At 35.6% G+C, this 21,998-nt stretch overlaps 1 protein-coding gene across 3 annotated transcripts in view; it reads right to left on the bottom strand.

The window, feature by feature from the left end:
* The window catches only part of LOC149420035 (clotting factor B-like), a 78,807-nt gene that overhangs the window by 2,132 nt on the left and 54,677 nt on the right, over positions 1 to 21,998 (bottom strand). For all 3 annotated transcript variants that reach the window (XM_089637430.1, XM_089637431.1, XM_089637432.1), the window contains 3 exons: positions 18,130 to 18,282; positions 1,665 to 1,779; positions 705 to 836 (listed from right to left, as the gene is read on the bottom strand). In XM_089637430.1, coding sequence (XP_089493556.1) covers positions 705 to 836; positions 1,665 to 1,779; positions 18,130 to 18,282 — 400 coding nt within the window. The remainder of the gene's footprint in view (positions 1 to 704; positions 837 to 1,664; positions 1,780 to 18,129; positions 18,283 to 21,998) is intronic.

The raw sequence follows: 21,998 nt of genomic DNA, 5'->3' as shown, positions 1-21,998 counted from the left end.
ATTAAATGAGTAATTATTGGCCCAAGAGTTTTTATATTTCTTTTTAAATCAAACATTCTTATATTGTCAATACCTGTGCTTTTAGAGTTTTTCATTTTTTTAACAATGTTTTCAATATCAGTTATAGTAGCTCTTGGTATAAATAAACTGTGAGGCAGTTCTTCCAGTACAATATTAGTAGCTTTGTGATTGCATTTATGTAACATGTTGCTGATGCTATCCGAGAAGTAATTCACAAAATCATTTGACACAGAATCCTCAGTTCTATCTTTTAACATATTTCGTGTTATTGTTTCATCACAATCGTATAATATAACTTAATCATATAATATGAAAAAGTTACCCAAATGATAATCCACGGGAGGAATTAATTAAGGAAGTCGTTTCTCCTTAATAGTAGATACATTCCGAGAGAAGAGAGCAATCAGAAGAAGAAGAAGAAAAGATTAAACATTGAATTACATAATATAGACATTGTCGTTTAATTAAATCTTAATTTAATAATCAAAATGATTGCGCTTTATGTTTATTATATTATAAATATAATGTTAGAACCTGTAGAGAAGCTGCTATGGAGCAGCGGGACATGACTACTCTTTTGTTATTAATTACATTCTTGTTATATTAATGTTTTATAATGAAAATAATAAAAAACCTCAGTATTATAATGAGTTTGGTGTACAATGCATCCCAGTGTTACATACCGGACATACTCCAGCTGTGTTGACTGGGCGGCTACAAATCTCCAGGTCATGTTTTATGCCGGCAGGGTGCTGAAAGCTGCCAGCGGTGAATGTTCTAGAGCACTCCTGCTGAGATATTCTCTGCATTGTCGTCTGAAATGTTGAAAAACGTACCAACTAATTGTTTTATCCAATGAGAAAAATCCGTATAGTATTACAATGTGAAGTGAGGTTTTGAAAAAATGTGTTTTTTAATGAAAATACTACACAAGTCTCTATGACATCACCAATTGAGGAAGTGGGGAGGCGAAGGAGATGAAGTAGAGGAAGGTGGGGAAGTACCTGATCTGGTCACCAAACACGACTAAAGCCATTTCAAGATAAATTCGATCCGGATGAAGATCTTACACCAGGGCGATACTGAGAGTATCTTCCACTCTGGAACGTGCCACAAATAAATATGTACATTACTTTTAATAATTTATCGTGAAATTACACGCGAGGATTTGAAGCAGCTACTTCTAAGTGTGTGCTTTAATCAACATTTCATTTCTCCTCTTCAGAGTGGTAGAAATACCATAAAAATGTGGAGATCGGGAAAGAATTCAATAATGTAAGCTTTGTGGAAAAGTTTTATAAAGGGACCCTAAGATGGGTTTGACATGTAGAGCGAATGTACGGAGAAAGGAGTGGATGGTAGAAGGAGTCTGGGACTCCCAAGGTAGACATGGCAAGTACTTGGGTCATCTCAAGATTCAGATTAACAGAACCTATGTATGAATGTGCGTGAAGCGAGGAGTGTGTGTTAAAACAGAGTTGTGTGGGGGTCCATCCTCTCTGCCTACCCCTGCGGGGAGACGGCGTGATGGTTAGATATCTATTTAAACAAATGTACATTTAGTACCAGCCACAGCTGTCAATCTTATCGTTATCACATCATCGGTCATTGTTCATTCTGAAGGCAGAGAAATGTGTTCTAACCTTCTGGGGAGGTATGGTGAGTAAGTCATTCCACCCAGTGAAGATGAACCCACTGTCAGGAAGAGTTGTGCCGGTGTGGAGACAGACTGGGATTATTCTGCTTGTGAATGTTACCCTGAAATTGATATAATTTATTTCTGTAAAACTGTGAAGTGGTAGTGCAATGCAATAATATTCCTTGACCCTTTAGGTGCAGTTTGCCGATATTCCGGCATGACGAATGACGCATGACGCACTACGCATGACACTCGTGAGACCCTGTCATATGTTATTTTACATTGGAAATAATAGTAATCAAGTAACAAAAAAATATAAAATTTCATAAAAATAATCAATATCGTGACAATACTTTTCAACACATGTAACATTGACTTGACATTGACTGTAACATTGTAATAATAATTACAAATCGGTTCTAATGTCGGTTGTGACTCTGTCCGTAACTCTGGTTCAATGAACTCTAGAACTTTGATTTATTTTGTGGGGGGTTATGCCATATTGCGCTACCTCCTTCTTATATATATCACAAGATACGACACGCAACACGCATTACTAAAATCTTAAATGTTTCTAGAGTGATTCCCAGGGATGCAAGTTATTTATGTATAAGATAAATAAAAATAGGACCTTACCATTAAATATCTTATGTAAAACGGTTTGCTAATTTTATTAAACGTTTTTCAACTATAAGATGAGCGGGAAGCACCAGATTTTTTTTTTGTAAACGATGAATTAGTAACTTCCCGAGGAATCTCCCTAGAAAAATTAGCGATTTTATTAATGTATTCATAAGAATTAATTAAAATATAACACTCGGAAATATCAAACTTCTGTTCCGATAAAGAAAACTCGCCGTACGTTACTCCTACACTCTGAGGCGCACGTAACTGTATTCGTGTGCAGGTCCCCAAGCACTTACAGCGTTATTCTTTAGTAACGGCCACAGCTTAAGCCGAAAAGGTCGTCTGACTCCCGGACGGTATGTCCAGTAATTTCTATTACGTATTTTTTTATTTAATCAAATGATTACTTTTAAAGTTATTAGTGAAATTTTCTGTTTTTTATAATTTGACCTCTTCCACAAGTGAGTAAAGGTTTTTTGTATGTTTCACCAATAAAAAAGAAAACATTATATTTTAGACATAATTTGAACTTAAAAAAGTGCACGGTGGTTAAGTTTCAGAAAATATTTGGACATAGTAAAAAAAATATGAAAACAGTTTATTTTGTAGATTTTTTTAAAATTCTTAAGTTTCTTTATTTTAATAGTTAAATATTATTTTCAATTGAAAATTCCGCTGTTATGTGTGATTGTTATTTGTAATTGGGGCGCCTAAAAATGATTATATAGTAGAACTTTTTTTTCATGTAAAAAGTATTTCAAATATAATAATTATAAATAATGTACAATTTTTTCTTTTTACATATAAATTATATTTTTTTGGCTTTCAGTCACGCCAATTTTTGGGCACAGAAAAATTGGAAATGAATGTGAAGAATTCAGACATGCCATAAATACCTTTCTATACCTAATATAAGATTTTAACATAAAATTGCTCTAGTTTAAATTGCAAACAGATTTTTCGAGAATTCACAGGGTCTGCCCTAGTATAAGATATTACAAAAAGTAGCTGGTATAAAATTTACAATAAAGTTTTTAATAAAGTACCTAAAGTTATTCGAATATAAAAAAGGGTTATTCATCTTTTCAATTGTACAATCGTGTAGATTGTTCAATTATTTATTGTACTTTCGTTAAAATGATATTCAAAATTAAGGGAAAATTTAACCAATTCATAATAAATCTGTTTGCTAATATATACGTACGTTTCAGTTAAATATGGGAAAACAGAAGAAAAAATGAGTTTTATCCCGAACAAAATGACGGCACCAAGGAAAATATTTAACGGAATGGAAAGATATTTTTTCCACTTCAAAAGAAAAACAAAGCATTGGACGGTGAAGGTTTTTTGATATCAAAATACTGTGATGAAAGGCTTTAAATCACAGTGAAAAAAAAACAGATAAACCATAGCTGCGAGAAAATATGCAAATTATTTATGAAAACGGACATGCTAACGACATCTGGCGGAGAAAGAATTGATCCAGCTTGCTTGCAGTAGACACCTGTAATAGTTGAAATTAAATCAAGGTTCCGGGACGAAAGCAGAGAGGTCGTAAAATCGTCTAGGACGACTGGTACTTCCCCTTTCCTAGGCCTAAAAATAAATATTGAATTTTGTCAACCAATAGATCTGAACAAAGAGCTATAAAATTTTGAGTAACCAATCAGTGAACGGAGAGGCGTACACCAAATACAGACAAAGGAATGAACTGTGGATCGGGCAATAAAAAAGATAATTAACGACATTTCGATTCTCACAGAAATTAGAGGTGAACGCACTTTAGGGTCAACATCGACTTTCAAGGTGACAAACTCCTGGGAATGTTTACAATAACTGAGACATTTATGGGGTATCGAACCATTGAAATCGGGTGCTTGGAAGTTTTACAAGTTGTAAAGCGCACACACAAAAATGCAATGAAAAAAATTATAAACGTGATAGTATAAAAAAAGGACGGGAAAAGCGAAGGAAAGTTACTGGCGGAATTTCAACTGTAGTGCAATTATTTATGATAGAAGGAGGGTGTCATGTTCGATAAAAATCGTACTAAAGCGAGGAGTGAGTGTTGGAAACAATGGAAATTAATCGTTATCAATTTAAGATGAAACGGACATATTGGTAAATCAATTTTGAATGAAAAATCTCGCAAAAAAAATACACATTTTAGAAAAGTGCGGCGACCGAATGGAAGGATAATACAGAGATTTTGGACTGCTACGAAGGTCCTAGGGACGTGAAAATCGAGTATCAGAAGAAGACAGTAAAACTAAACATATAGCGATAGATTAGATTCAGGAAAAGTAGACATTTTACATAATTATTAGGTTAGATATATATTAGAGTTACCCAATATTACGGAGGGATCGAAACAAGATAAAAGGTTGGCGGTCTCATGTATATTTTGAAGGATAAACAATCGAAATCCGAACATGATTTTTATTTACGTTAAGGTAATAAACGATTAGAAAAGCGATTAACTTTAACGTTGGGCTTATGAAGTATTTAGATTAGGCAAAAGAGATTAAAATTAATAGGTTTGAAATTAAACTAAATTTACGAGTCTAGTACCAAAATTTTAAACGTAAACAGATGTCAATGCATATGTTTTATGTGAATCCTGGTATGAGAAAGATAGAAAATTGGGCGGAGATTGAATAAAACAATAAAAATGACAGATATCCCAGAGTCTAATTAGGTATATCTCCCATAGAAGTGTGGAAAATTATATATTAATTAATAATAGATGAAGTATGAAATTTTCCTGGAGACCACACACATCGGGAAAAGTGGAGAAAAGATAAAAGGAAGGGTAAAGAACGGAGATAAAGAATAATCCAAGTGGAGAAAAGTGATACAATTCAAATTTATCCGTGAAATAAATAAATACGACTTGGAAAATAACTAGTTATAGAGTTATGAGAAATAACAAAAGAATAAAGAAGAAAACTGTGCAGGAAAACGTCGCGAATAATATAAAATTCAAAGTAAAAGGGAAAATTCGAATCTGCGACTTAAAGAAGAGAAAGTGCGGGTGGAAATGGAAAAGCTCATATAAGTGACAATAAAATTAAGTAGAATTTAAACAAATCGAAATTCTAAACTGCATAGTAGGGATTTCAACATGGATTTAGGCATTTTTCGCGCGAGATGCATAAAATTGAGATGTATATATATATTATTGAGGACGGACCTATCGCAAATTGAGAAAAAAAAGGAACACAAAATCATGAGAATTTAACTACATTTTGTATGAACACAGGACAAAGGAAGCTTGGGCGATTAACACAGACTTACCCGATTCGGACCCTATCGATTTAGATTTGTGAGATGGAAACTGACCACCGCCTTGAGCCGGAAAGCAGAACATCTTATGGAAGCACAATCGATATTGATGGAAGGGGTGTTCGGATTTACGAGTTGATAGGAGATAGAATTAAGCATCAAGAGAAATTCAGATACGTCTTTTGGAACCTGAGAGGGGTATAAAAGATGGAACACATCAGTCAGGAGACAGTCGCGCCGAGGATTCGAAAAGTTGTTACGTGGCAGTACTACGTCTTTGGTAGGATTAACAGTGAAAAATCTTTAAGTGTTAAATTTTAAATAAGCCCCTGGACTTAGGAAAATTTTGTGAAAAGTACAAGTGCTAGAGTCAGTGAAATTTAATAAGTCAGTTAATTTAAATCAAACAGTGAAAATAAATACAGTTTAAACTCAGTGCTTTAAAAGTAAAGTGTGAAGTGCTTAAAAGTGTTAAAAGTGGATAGTGCAAAAAGTGTTAAAAGTGAATTATTAAAATTTAAAAATAATTATTTCATTCAAAGTGAAAACATTAGAATTTAGTGGAGAGTTTTATCGTTAATCTAGAGTGAACGGGTTCGCGGATTGATATTTAAAAATAGATTATAATTTTGCATCAATCAAACACAAAAAAAAAAGGATTCAATAATAATAATCGCTCAAACCTTTGTTCTAAAAGTAACAATTCGAAAAAAAAAAATAATTGTAAATACTTTAAAATATTGGTGAAAACAGTGAAATTTAGAAGAAAGTTTTAAACAGATATTTAATTTATTCAGAATCGAAATATTTAAAAGTTTGCGCAATTCGGGATGAATTTTCTTATAAATTTATATAAAAAAAAAAAAAATTAAAAAAGAGTGAAAACAACAAAAATAGTTCGACCTAAATAATTTATAATTTTCCGGCACATCTATATCACGAATTTTAAATATCAGCTAATTTATATGAATCGAGCAAGAATAAAATTTTAAATAGGAATAAATAGTCGAAAAGATTAATTTTGAAAATATTTGGAAAATACAGTTAATTAGGTAGGATTTCTTTTACAAGATTTGTTGTGTGGCACCCAACTGGAAAAATCTTGGTGGGGGGTAAGTTTTCCTTTTATAAATAATTTTCAGGACCTAGGAGTGAGGAGATACAGCTGATTATGGTATATCAATTAAATTATTAAAAAACAACAAAACAAAGCTTTACACATTAATATATGTATATTATGTATTTATTTATATAAAATAAAGTAATATATTGTATATAAAGAATAAATATATGAGTAATGTATTTATATATATGTATTTTACTTATTAATCGAAGCATCGAAATGGTAGCGATTTTAATACCTACCCGAGGACATATCGATATTATTGAAAAAAGAAAATATGTATTTATTAATATTCCAGACTATGTAGAATCATATATTTTATATTTATTTATTAATATATGTACTCTTATTTAACATATTTTGACAATAGAGATATGTGTACTTAAATATATATTTATATTTATTCTTCATTTAACCTAGTAAATTTACTAAATTCGGAAAATGAAAAATAGTTTAACTTCAATAAAGGATTTAAAAATATTTAAATTAACAATGCACAATAAAAGTAAAGAGGCACAAATGACTTCTAAGGAATTTCAAAATAAACAAATCTCACATTTAGGTTAGTGTGTCAGGAGATGGTTATATTATTTGTTTACAAATAAAGACGTACGGGGAACTGGGTCAACTGCATAGTTTGGAAACGACCTTGGCCGTAACTAGATAACTTATCAGAGTATAAGGATAATCATCAGGATGTTATTGTGCAATGTGCATCGATTTGGGTCATTCACAAATGCCTATCGTTCGCAAACGACAATTGAAAAATCACGGGTTAGCCAGATTTATATCGAAATATTACATAAAACATTTGAATACCATTGTTTAGATAGTCACATAGATTTTATTAGTTATCTGAACCAGCTGGAAGCTGCGTGCGCTCAAATACCTATCAATCACAAACGACAATTGAAAAATCACGGGTTAGCAAGATTTATATCGAATAATTATACAAAACATTTGAATATTATTGATTGGGTGCTCATACAGAACCCCATCAGTTGCCTGAGACATTTGAGAGTCGAGTACTCTCTAATGTGGCAACCAAATACTTGAAACAATTGGAAAATCACGGGATAGGATGAACAAAAATTAATGTTGAACCCTGGAGGTAAGATTTAAAACAAATACAGTTCATCAATAGGAGGCAGTGGTCGCTCCTATAACAAGACCATTAACCAAATCAAATAGAGATGGCGATTCTCTTAAATAAAAACGTCAAAACCAAACAAACAAAAGCCTGGAGTTCGATAGCTCTCCAAAACAAACTATCAAATAAGACCTTATTCTACTAGTATTTATTAGTATAACCTTATTCTTACGTATATATTCGGTTACCAATCCTAGAGTTTCGCAGAACTCTTCGTGCGAGATCCGAACTCGGAATGCGAGGTAGATAGCCTCGTATTGTGAGTTATAAACCTTTCCCAAACTGTATGTATACATATATTTATTCGTATGTACTGTTTACTGGAGAATGCGGACCTGCATACAGCTTGCATTTTAGGTCTTATAGACCACTCTCGCATTTTCTTTTAAACGTGGAATGAGGATTCACGACCCGTAAGTCCACACCAACCGTGAGTATATGATTGTATATAGGACGAAACCGGTTCGCCCTAAGTAAATTGTAGTCCAAGGAGGGGTCGGAATTTGGGGGTATCGAGACCCGAGGGGAAACTTGAAGGCAGTACATGATGACGTGGAAGGCTTTTTGGGACGCGATAACTTAGGTATCAATCAAAGAGCCATGTCAAAGGATTGTGCAAATTTCTTGTTGACTCACGATCATCTCGTTTACTTGCAGGAGGATTTGGAGCCAAATTATGCCAGCAAATGGGCTATTCCGAGTTCGTAAAATATGCAATTAACTAATTACATTAACCTACTAAATCAATCCTTACATGTACCTTATAGCAGCAGAATCAAAAAGGAGTGGCGCCAAACAGACCCAAGAGTTTACCAAAATCAAATTTACTAACGATTAACCATTTGAGTTATATTTAATTACTTGTCCAAATAAACATGTATAATATCTTTTATCAGCGTTTAACTACGACTTTGTTAGGGTGCAGGGAATCAGAATAATTACAATAGGAAAGTTAGCTCATCCAGAGAATTCATTTAAGTCTAGGTTTGCAATGGAAAGACCAATTAAATTGTGAAACTCAACACCTCGATCAGAACCAAGGGGGTTACCACAAAAATGAAGGTAATTAAAATCCTATATCATAAATCAAAAAATTACACAACGTTTGATGGAATTTAATTACAATATAAATACGGAAATATTTGCGTTCAAGTTCGTAAATAACGTATTAATTAGTTGAGTACATATGTCTATGAAGATATATAGTACAAGAGAGCTTTAAGTAGCTTTCTGTAGATATCAAAGAAAAGGGTCCAATTTTCATGGAGTCTTATGTGTTGTAGGGGAGGAATTTTCCATCCCTGCGAACACATATGCAAAGCCTTAGAGAAAAAATTAAATATCGGTCATAGCCAAGAGAGAAGAAAATTTTATATTGTTTTAAACAAATAAAAATAAAAGAAAATGGTGAAAAGGCAAAAATATTACAATACTTATATAAAATTTTACCCATTTAATCCCACCTATTTATTGTAAATTCCTCTCGTTCTACAATGAGTTATGTAACTCATCGGGATTGCTCTAGTACGAAATAAAAAATAATTAAATCTAAAATCTGAGATGTAAGAAACTGTAATGTACAAACTATTTTCTATGTAAAAATATTATATTTTTTTTTATTTTTGTACTGTTTCTTTTTGTACCTGTTTATTTTTGTCCCTATTAACTCCCTCCTATGTATTGCAAGTTCCTCCCGTCCCACAATGAGTTTTTTAACTCATCGGGAGTGTTTTATAAAGAAAAAAAATAATAACCAAAAAAGGATTTGTGATTTATGATTATTTGGGATGCCTTACATACTGCAGATGATTATATACTGTACGTAGATACCACGATTTTCAAAACACCATGCAAATTATGCAATTCATTAACTGATGCCAACAATAATGAAAATTATTATTATCATTTTAAATTTATAAAACTTGTGCGACATTTTGACCGACGCGGGGCGTAAACGAAATGTTTTGGGCTATAGCCGCGCCCACTAGAAACGCCCCTAACTGATATTATTTTGACGTCTTATTTCGTCTTAAGGCTTTTACATACATATATATAAAAAATATTTACGAAATTATACATGAAAATAGTTCAGGCGACTATTTAAAACAATTGCAGAAAAATAACTATAAAGTCAAAATATCACTGAACTTGATCTACACAGCATGCAGGCACAAAACATAAAAAATCCAAAATATTTTTTTTTTCTGTTTCAGTTGACAAAATTATTATGTGTTTGTCAAATCAAATTAAATACCTTTATTAAAATATTCCACTACTTGATGAAAAAAACTTCAATAGGGTATGCTTATATATTGAAATTGATGTACTAAATATATCAGCAACATCGTAGTATTCGTTTCCTAACTGTTGAATCCGTCGCATAGGAGTGTGATATTGGGACGTTTATATAGAATTGCTACAATAATATGGTAGGTACTGTCTTGTAACCGACCTGCTTGGAGTATGAAAAGATATTACATATAATAAATCAGGGGTATCAAACAATGAATCAATAATTTTATACAAACAGGTTAAATCGGAAATAATTCTGCGATCAGATAATTTTATTAAATTTAATGAACAAAGTACGTCTCTAGGAATGCCCATTTTAAAATTTACATATCTTAAAAATTTATTTTGGATTCTTTCAATCGCATGTGAATGAACTTCATAATTTGGGGACCAAACCGTGGAATTGTATTCTACATGACTCCTTACTATTGACAATGTTTTTACAGTATTTACATTATTGAAATCGCTAGATACACTTAAAATAAATCCCAACATTTTCAAAGCTTTATTGGTTATTATTTCGATATGCTTGATAAAGTTAAGTTTGTGATGGACCAAGGTCTTTCCCGAGGTAAATGATATAAACCGTCATAGTAGAGCCATCTATTGGAACAGACACATATGAATTACAGGGAACTGCATACAAAGGTGGGAGGTTTCCTTTAGGGTTGCGACGGAAGGGTTGAATTGCCCAATCATGATTACAGAGAAAAAAACGGGGCGACTTTCTGACAGGACAAAGAGAATTTAAGAGAGGGGGTGTGTTTAAGCTTTGATTTATATGGCATCGACCTTGGAAATATTCCCACCAAATGATTAGGTGAACGCACGAAGCTGGATTCAAGGCCGAACAACTTGACATTTTAGGGGTTCAAAACCTTTTTTGAGGCGTAGCATCACTGGAACGGAGCGAGATTTGGTGGCAACAGATCTGTTACTTGAGGTTAAAAGAGGGAGAAAGGTGTGCGATTTCTGACACTCGAACGGGTTAATTTTGGAAAAAATTCGAACATGGCTTTGCACCATTTAGACCCTAATAATCATTTACGAAAGTAATAAAATTAATACAGCGCATGGAAGAAGAAAATACATTAAAATTAATGGGTTAACCATTAACAGAGGAATTATGAGCGAGTACATTCGGTTTTGTTGTGACGGGGGCTTGAAGTCACTGATTAATGTGAGGCGAGAGGAGAGACAAAGACAAAAGATAGGCGTCTGGCAGAATCATTAGGGTTAACACCCATAATTGCAGAGAGGAACCGTGAAAATCCAGTAATAGTTCTTAAAATAAAACTGGCCGGAGGAATAAACAGGATATCAAATCGAAGCGGTCAAAGGTGAATAAATGTGCAATGTAGGAGACGACCTTACGAAAGGGATTAAGCATACGGTGGAATGGGAATGATTGTCAGAAGTGATCGATTCGGAAGGTAGAGGGAGGAACGGACGTGTACACCATTTAATTCGACAAGAGGCGAGTTGCGAGTTCTATTCTCACACAGAGGATAGGAGACAAAAGAGAGGCTGTAGGAAATGTCCACGAAAACAGGGAGTCAAGAGGAATTTTTTTGGCTAGTTACGCGTAAGGGGATGTCTTAGCGCACTAAGGGAAAGGTCATCAGAACACACATCACGGACCAAATAGGAGCGCGAAAAATTTAAATTAGAAGAAAGGGTCAATTCTGACGGATTAGAAGACACCTACCAGATGAGGCAAACTTGACAATTTCACCTAAGACTAAGATGAGCCGGACATGTGCACCGAATGCCAAGCACACGTGTACCAAAGAAGGTTCTAACAGGACGCCCGGGAGGCAAACGAAAGGCGGGCAGACCTAGGCTGAGATGGGAGGACGATGTCAGGAAAGATGCCAGAGGACTACTCCATGTTGCAGATTGGAAGACGACGGCCGAGGACAGAGGGCGGTGGAGGCTCATGTTAAAGGAGGCCAAGGCTCAAAATGGGCTGTAGCGCCATTGAAGAAGAAGAAGAAGAGAATTTCACCAGTACGGGCCTGTGCTATGGAATGGCAAATGCCCGTTTTTTTCTGAGAAACGCAGAAGTATAGACCTGATAAGTTTTAAGTGACACAGAGGATATTGGGCGAGAAAGATAGGGCCGTAGCGCTGATAAAGGTGGGATTGCAATGACAAACGTAATTAATTACTGTTATAAAACAGCGTGCACGGGGAAAAATCGGAATAGTTAGTCACAAATCGCCGGGGCTTTTAAAAAAAAGTATACGCGTCGCGCTACGTATTAATACTACTTGGTAATTTTTCTGGACTTAGCAAGATTTCCAGCCAAACAATTAGCTAAACTCAGTGGATCACGTGTCGCCGGAACTTCAAAAAAATATATACTCGTCGCGGCAGTTTAAATAATTAAATTCAGACTTGGAAGAGTTTGACAACTATTCAGAGTAAGTGTCGCGAGATTTTAAACGAAATCGTTATGATTTAAATAAAGTCGCGGATTATAAACAAAAATTTCATCAAAAGAAATAATTAACCCTGAAATTCCTTCTCGAATAAAATTAAACGCGATTGTTATGGATTTAAATAAAGTCGCGGATTATAAACAAAAATTGCAATAAAAAAAATAATAAACCCTGAAATTCCTTTTCGTATAAAATTAAACGCGATTGTTATGGATTTAAATAAAGTCACGGATTATACACAAAAATTGTAATCAAAAAAATAATAAACCCAAAAATTTCTTCTCGAATAAAATAAAACGCCAGTGTTAAAATCTCTCGTTGGGACTTTGATGAAGTCTCGGACTAAATTTAAATTTATAATTGAAAATCTATATACCTAAGTGTCTTGCCATCGCGTGTTAGGCCCGATCGAAGCCGTGTTACAACGAATTTTTTTTCAATAATTACTAGGTTAGGGAGGGAAGATCGAAGTGCATTCATTACGGCGAATAGCGGGGGTAACACAATCAAAATTAGGGAAATAAGATTGAAGCTATCCAAAAATTAATTTAGTGGTTATGCAGGTGCTCCACCCAAGGCAACGGTTGTGTAGATCCCACCTGGATGTTTGCTATTTAGTGGGTAGGAGCCGGGTAAGTGATTTTCATTTCCAATTAAGGTGTACCAGTCTAACCTAGAACGTGCGCTGCTGATATCTGTCGACTAACAATTACCACTAATCCATTCTAATATGTATATCAAACCAACATGTCAATTTTCAGGATTCCCCGACAAGATCAATATTACCACCCTCAAGCCTTACCTCATTCCCAAATTTAACCCTCGATTAAACTTCATAGTTGGTTAATGTCTGATAGTGTCGCTGCCAATCCGTATCCCACAAATACGGACTAGTCAGAAGGATTTTTTTTCTCACGCTATCACGTGGTAGGGGTTGCCAACGCGGACGGATCGAACCAACGGGGCTCTGAGGGACTATTCGGCCGGCATAGTCCAGTGGTAACGCATTGGACTGCCATTCCGAAGGTCGCGGGTTCGAACCCGACGTGCGCAAATAAATTTTATTTGATTAATTTGTGTTATTTCACAATTAATTAATTAAAATAATATATAGTATATTTGCGGCACGTTCCAGAGTGGAAGATACTACCAGTATCGCCCTGGTGTAAGACCACCATTCAGAATTGAAACGTTGCTTCAAATGGCTTTAGCCGTGTTTAGTGACTAGATCTGAATAGCCAGGTACTTCCCCACCTTCCTCTTTCCCTTCCCCACTTACCTTCAGCCTCACAACATCCCCCAATTGGGGATGCCATAGTCTCACTGGCTCCAGACGGGAGCAGTTGGGACTCTTGTGAGGTATTCACTATAAAAAAAATAAAAAATAAAAAAAATTCCCTCTGACGGAGCCGTGTTGAGTTAAGGGGCGCGAAAGTGGAATGAAAATTTTGATGCCAACTGGAATGAACGGGAACATGGTCAGCAGTTGGAGCGTCTAGGATGAAGGCGCCTTGGACGTCCGTGAAAATCCACGTGGAGGGGCGACGGCGTGATATTACGTGAGAATAAGTCCGTAGCGCTATCACATTATCCAATGGTGTCGACCGGGAAGCTGATGTAAGCCAACTGGAACGCTCCCTTGGCGGAATTACAGCAGCTTCTTTGAGGTGGAGTGTAGGTCTGACAGCACGTGGGAGTTTGAGTTTCATCAGGTGAAACCTACACGACACACTTTTCGCGTTAGTATCATGATATAGGATGCAATTACCTTCCCCATCTAGACTCAGTAAAGTAGTTCGTCCGGAGGAATGGGCGTTGGAGCGATTTCGGAAATGGCGTGATGGCTTAATTCGCTTTCTCTCGGACGTGAACGGATCCGACAGGTCAGGGTACCTTTATGAAATGGGTTGCCAGCTGTATGGGGATAGTCTAGCCACGTCGGAGTCAGCGTTTGATTTCTGATCACCATCCACAGTTATCGTATTGGTCAGTGGAGGTGCCAACAAAGTTTGAAAAAATATTTCGATCATATAGTTTACCCCTTCTCCCCCCCCCCTCACGTCCCTTCCCTATAAAAGATTAAGTGTCGAGTAACAAAATTAATATATGTTAAAATAGATGGAGGCGACCTCGGAGCTGAGATGGCAGGGAACCCCCCCGAAAGCCGACGCTCTATGCATGTCAATACTGAACTATACTAATTTGTGCAATAACGAAACTATTTCATGTTCTCGGATTTATTTAGGGTCGGAAAGGAAAAATTGCAAGCGATTACCACTGTATTAGAGTTGGGCGTACTGTAGGGGACAAGAGTAGGTTAAACGCACGGTCTTATAAGAAAGTTTTAGAAATTTCAATGGTAAGGGGATCTCACACTCTAATTTAAACGAAACAGGATTACCACGAACATATGCATTAATAGCTCGCTCATATCTCATATGAATTTCAAAACCAAAAAAAAAACACTACGCTGAAAAGAGCATTATTGCGAATTAAATCTTAAGATCTTTTGCCGTATGTTCCATACGGGGATTGAAAGGCTTAGCTAGGGTTTCCTTTTAAGGTATTCCTTCTAAAGGGGGCCACCAACAGCTCAGGAAAATCGAAGGACAATGACCAGGATGTTACAAAATTTTGCAGATCAGACAGGAGAAATAATCATTATTTTAATGAAGGTATAAATGTAGAAGGCCGAAACATTACAAGTTTCGTGTCAAACCAAATGCCTAAGTCATTAATTTCCGAGACAGATACTAACGACATATTGTTAATGGAATAATTAAAAATATTGTATTTTATATTCGATGAAACCTCATAATTTGGCATTTGCTTATGTTAACTTGCAAGCGGTTATCACGACACCATATAATTATAGTTATTTGATAATATATGGCAATCGTTTATGTTTCTGATTGCTTTGAAAAATTTCAGGTCGTCTGCAAACATTAACACTTGAACATCATTGAAAATATACAATACATCATTGACAAATAATAAAAACAGGATTGGACCTAAGTGTGATCCCTGGTGAACACCACTCGTAGCAGTGAATTTGTATGAAAATGTACCATCAATTTTAACAGCCAGTAATCTTTTAGTCAAGTAACTATTAAACCACTTATATAGTGAACCTCCTATACCGAATTTATGGAGTTTATTCAGCAATAACTCATGATTGACTTTATCGAAAGCCTTGCTAAAATCAGTATAAATAGAGTCAACTTGACATTTACTAGACATGGAATCAGATATATAGTTTTGATAGGTTAACAAGTTAGTAAGGGTAGATTTTTCAGTAGAGAAACCACGTTGTTTAGGAGAAATGACGTGGTTTAATCGGAAAAATAACTTTTTTAAGAAGAATTTTTATCAAAAACTTTATGAATCGTTGATAAAAGGCACACCGGTCTGTAATTAATCACCTCGTGTTTATCGCCTTTTTTAAAATAGGCGTAAGGAAGCTGAATTTCTATTTAGTAGGAAAACATCCTGTTCGTAAAGACTGATTAAACAGCAAATATAAAGGATACGCCAGATTGGAAGCACAATTATTAAAAAATACAGGAGGTATTTTATCTGGTCCACCACTTTTGCTTTGATCTAGTAATTTTAGTTCAGTCAATATATCATTATATTCTATGTGGATAAAAGATAAATTAAGATTATGATCAGTAGTAAAATTTGATACTGTACTAGCAGAAACTGGTGTCTCACATTCATAAACGCTTCCCTTGGGACCTTCTAAGACCCAAACAGTCCCAAATGCCGTGCGCGCATTATACTCTCCAAGACCATATTTGTCCCAGAACGACCGCACATTATTGAAATGCATATATCTCTCTTCCTCTCATCTAAAAATTAATTATTCTTTTATGTCAGAAAGAGAACGAAATAGTGCTTGTTATTGTCTTTGAAAAAATGGAAGCTTGTTGAAGGTTCGATCCGTGCAAATCAACAACGTCTCAAGGGTTAAAAAAATCAGCAAAAAGGTCAGCAATACTTTGAGTGTCTTTGGCCTTTTTACCTGCATATTTCAAGTTGGCGGGTATACCAAAGTTGTTATTTTTCATTGATTTTGCATAGTTCCAAAAATACTTTACATTATGATTTATTGAAGTTTCAACATTATTAATAAAATAATTGTAGCACATTTTTGATAAGACTTTACAATCTTTTCTAACGTTTTTAAATTCAATATAATTTGATAAAGACCTGTCTTCTTTATATTTCTTATGTAAAATTTTTTTAAGGGCAGTTAATTGAACAAGTTCTTTATTGAACCATCTCGAATATTTCGATTCTTTAATAGAATGAGTGGGATAAGATCTGAAATAATTTTATCCAGCAAATAATAAAATGTTTTGATTAATATCGCCTTCTTTGAAATGACCAATCTTCCTTGTGGAGACGATCATTTATGTCCCGATAGTTCGCATTTTTAAAGTTATACGTAGGAGTTGAATTATTTTGATTGCCTTCTTTATTACAAGAGATAAGTATTGCTAGTGGGGGATGGTGGTTGTCTATCGGAAGAATAGACTCTAATGATTCATTTATAATTACGTTGCTTTCATTTGACAAAACTAGATCAAGAACACGATTATTAATATTATGTACATGGTTGTATTGGGTTGAATTAAAAAAGTAAAGACATCTGTAGAATTACTCGTTCGCAGGCGGTTGCTGGTATTGAATTAAAATTACTGTCTAAAACGTTGAAATTGCAATTAGGTAAATTATAATCACCGCAAATAATTATTTGATGATTTGGAAATTTTGTTTTTTACTGTCTCAACATCTTCACTGTGTTTTTTATAGATTGCTAAGTTGGCATTAGGAGGAATATAAACAGTTCCAATAATAGTTTTCTTGAAATCACCACTTAACAATACGAACAATTGTTCCACATCAGAATTTTTGATTTTGAGTGCTTTCGAAGTAATATTTTTGCGGACCGCTATTAGGACACCTCCTCCTCTTTATTGGAGCTGGTATTCTGACTCCGGTCTGCTCGGTGGACATGGTGACTATGTAGTCCTAGCTCCGCTGAGAAGATTGATGATGTTAGCCATGTTTCAGTGAGTATGATGACATCGTTTGAGAAAGATGGAGCATTTGTTTATTTATCCATATAAGTCTAAACTGTTTAGTGTGGCGCACAGTTGTAGTCCACCCTTGTATGCAAGCGAGTTCCCTATAGAGCATCAGACCATGTGAAGCAACAGTGGGCCTGTTCCGCTAGCAGGGCATGTAGCAAGAATGGAAGATAAGACAGGACATAGGAGTGTTTGTTGGTCGACCTACACCGAGGTGGCACTATACAGGTGGAACTATTCTTGCTAATAAGTATGTACACACTTAAATGTTTATAAAATGGAATGCAGAAATACGGCAGGTCTGAAAGTTCAGGAGATAGCTCAGTTGCTAGAGTAAACGCCGGAATAGCAAATGGTCTTTAATTGAAATTCCAGTCGCAACCATGAAATTATTTATTTTGTGATTTTTACCAACATTATTCCAATGTTTTGTATAATTATGAAAAGCTTACTGTCTGTCAAGCTGCAGAAGGGCGATGTCGTTATACACGTGTGAGTAAATCTTGTTGTATAGTGGGTGGGTGTGTGTTTTTATCACATCGTATATAGCGTCAGGGTTGTACTGAGGTGTAAAGTACCCCCCCAATCCGACGACCTTCTCTGAGCTGAAACAAAAGAAGTGCAGGTTATATTAACATTGCCATGTGCATCTTAAGTAGGTCTAATTGTCTAATACAATCACTACGTCATCTGAGATTCACCACCATAATACATTTGTTATGGTTTTATATTTAAAAGGAAAACCGCTGATTCAATTCAATTCATTCATTCAAAAACATTACAAAATCGTTAATTTCAAAGCGTCTTAAAATAAATTGCATTCATATAAGTCGGTACATACATACATTACATACTCGTATTACAAAGCAGAATTGAGTGTAGCTATACACTATGGTGTATAATTTGTAAACATGGAGTGAAAAATAAAATAACTGCGTACCATACTAGCGACAACAAAGATGCTGTTTAAAAGCAACTTCTTAAAAAATAAATATATATATATGTCGATATCGGAATTGATTCTGTTCAACTACTGACTCATCTCGTTAACTTTACTCTTCGAACAGTTCGAGAGAGTTCTTAAGGTTCCGAAGTAAGCGTTCAAAAAGATGAAGAAGATTGTTTGAAGGGAGATATGAAACGACAATAATTTTGCGAAAATTGTTAAAATATTTAATGAAACACGATTCGTTTAGTAAGAATTCTTTCTACAAATGCCTAAGTTGAATTTAAAGAAACACTTTGAATTTTTTAATACCTACGACATGTTAAATAACAGAACAAAATTGTTCTGTTATTATTTTCGGAGCACACTTTGAGATTTTTTTCGATCAATGGAATTTCGTATAGTTACCGTTTCGACTCAAATGTATAAATACGTATTATCTTCAAAAACAATATATTTTTTTAGGAACTCTAAATGTTAAAGTGTTCAAGAGAAATGTGTTATAAATTGGTGGAAATACGGAATGCGTGGCTTAAAACCAGTCGGGTCATGTGGTGCTATATCTGTCACCAAATGACAAATCCTCATGAAACTAACTTCTCATCTCCTTGTCTAATATGGTCAAACATATAATATAAACAGAATAATAAGAAGGAGTGATCACCTGGCGATCACGGGCGGCCGCAGGGAGGAAACCGGCGGAACTTTCATGCATATATAAATCTACAGTTTTATTCCGAAATCGGTGAAATTTTGCACACTTTACCTTCAAAACAAGAAGAAGGCTACATAGTCCAGTCAAGTTAAACATGAACAAGGGGGTTGTGCTTGCAAAAGGTCCAGTCATTCTGATTGGACATTCATTATATGTTGTTAGGACCTAAACCAGTATTATAAAAAAATTTGCAACTTCGAAAGTGCTGTGCGAGCGGCGGTGGACCTAAAAAACCAGGAAATTTTCGGATTTTTTTCAGTTTTTGCTCAATATCTCAGTAAAGGAAGGGTCTGACTGGTGTAGTTGGTAAAAATACTTTTAAATTAAACTAAATTTTCTATAATTTGAAACCAAATCAAGCCATACACAGCCATTAGTTTTCATGATACAGTTCTTCAAAAATAGGCAGATTTTTTTCCAAAAAGTGAAAAATTTTTCGAAATAGTCACTTATTTTATAAAATAATTTCTAAAATCCTACGTCAAATATTATAGGATATAAAGTTGTTGTAAATTTAATTAGCTTTCATTTAAAACTAAATTAATATCTGTAGACTTAACGGTTCTCTAAAAAATGGTAGATAACCAAAAACAGTCATAAGTGGATTTTGGGTGAAATGCAAATAAACTGTTCTCACGTCTTTTTATGGTTTTATTTATCAAACAGTTAACAGATTTTTGATGAAAAAAAGAAAAGATATTACATCTATCGGGAATTACGTCATCTTAAAACATTTTTTTATATTCCTACATACCAAAATGCTTGTACAAACATCATGGTACCTACTATAAGGACAAATTACATGTACACAAAAAATAAAAATGAAAAAAAGAAAAGATATTACTTCTATCGGGAATTATGTCATCTTCAAACATTTTTTTTATATTCCTACCTACCAAAATGCTTGTACAAACATCATGGTACTTACTATAAGGACAAATTACATGTACACAAAAAATAAAACTAATATAAATCATGTAGGTATTGTGTCTTGGTTGCCAAATCATATCTTTCTTTTTATCTTAGCTGGGAGAGGCGCCCAGTCTGTAGTCGGGTCAGCTTCATCGTCCGAGCATTTCAGCTCCAAATCCGGGACGTTAATGCAAAATTTGCCACCGCATAACTGACAGTGGACTGAGCAGTGGAGCCCAGCCTTTCTACACGAGCAGCTCCCAGAGCATCCTTTATTGCATTTACACGAAATTTTTCGCAAAAGGGCAGGAGGTGCGGGATCCATCGTGGTGGGGATGGGGGTGAGTCCTTGAGGAGACAGCTTCCACCCCCATTCAGTGGGATTCAAGTTGACTCCCCGCCACTTCTGCACTTGGAGGTAGCACCTCGCTGCATGGTGGCCTGCAGCATCTTCCGTCGGTGGCAAACGGGCGAGGTTTATGTTTGTTGAAGTGACAAACGTCTTATACCTCAGGAAATCCAAAGTATCCCTCGCGATGTCACCCCCATATAGAGCCACGAAGCACTTGATGCCTGCTTCATTCACGGTTTGTGGGGTAGAGTCTGGCCGAAGGAAGACCTCCACTTGCTCAGCAAGTGGTTCACTCTTGCTCAGAAGTGTTCTGATTTTGGTCTTTCCTTGGCCAAACGGTGCTGAGGTGGTAGAGCACCCGGCAAACGCGTGGGTAAATAGTACCGTTCCTGGTAATTGTCGGGAGTCCTGGTTGTTGTAGGAGGTCGTAGAGTAGTGACAGCAACCAGCTTCACCCTTCGTGCTCTTCTGAAGATAGACGTTTGTCTCTTCAGCGCCTAAACCATTGAGAAGAACGAGCAGGTCGACATCTTCTCCCACTATGACGACCCAATCGGCATCTGCTCTTTTTGACAACACCATCATGACATCTCGATCAGCATCTTCTTCTACAACAGCCACTTCTACTCCCTCCTTCTGAAAGGCGTCACAGAGAAGAGTTATAAGGCGTCTCTTATTGTTTTCATTGCCCAATACATGCTCTTGAGCAATTTGAATTACTGTGGATTCATCGAAAGTCAATTCTTAGCTGGAATGAGCTGCGTAGCGCCGGAGTCGTTCCGCTGTTTTGGTGTTTTCTTTTGGTAGCATCTTTGGGGTAGCCGTCAAAAACGATGGAGACGTTCTTCCCAAAGTGGTTTCGGACGTAGGTGGTATAACGCGCCAAAAGTGCTCGAACCGTGCTCTTCCGCTGCCACACGACCTTGTGCAAGAGGTAGCCAACATCCAAAATGACGTGAGTGCTGGCATCTATCGGCGTGTGGCTGTAAAGAGGAGTGAAAGCAGAGTACAGAGTAGATTTTGTGCCCTTGCGCATCCCTTGTTCATTGAACAGAGACATCGGGAACGGGGCCAACTCATACTTGAAGTCATACTGTAAATCCTGTTCAGATTTCTTTGCAATACACACTCGCTGAAAAATTGTGAGCGGATCCACAGCCACTCTTCTGTTTTTGTCCGGCAGTTTAACGGTTGAGGTGATCGATGCCAGCGTGGTAACTTAATTTTTCCGTTTTATTTTCATTACTCCTTCCGTTCCAACTCTCTGGGCTGTGTGGAAATTAATTTCAGGACCTGCCAGTAATCCACTACTGATAGAAATTAAACTGTCAGTTTTGGGAAATGGAGGGTGGAGAGCAAATCAGTTTTTTAGTTTTTCCACGTCACTATTATCTCG

The sequence above is a fragment of the Hesperophylax consimilis genome, chromosome 11 (assembly GCF_061612785.1).
Source record: "Hesperophylax consimilis isolate HC1 chromosome 11, BYU_Hcon_1.0, whole genome shotgun sequence".
NCBI classification, from domain to species: domain Eukaryota; kingdom Metazoa; phylum Arthropoda; class Insecta; order Trichoptera; family Limnephilidae; genus Hesperophylax; species Hesperophylax consimilis.
The sequence above is the reverse complement of the archived record's forward strand: the minus strand, read 5'-3'. Positions and strand labels throughout refer to the sequence as shown.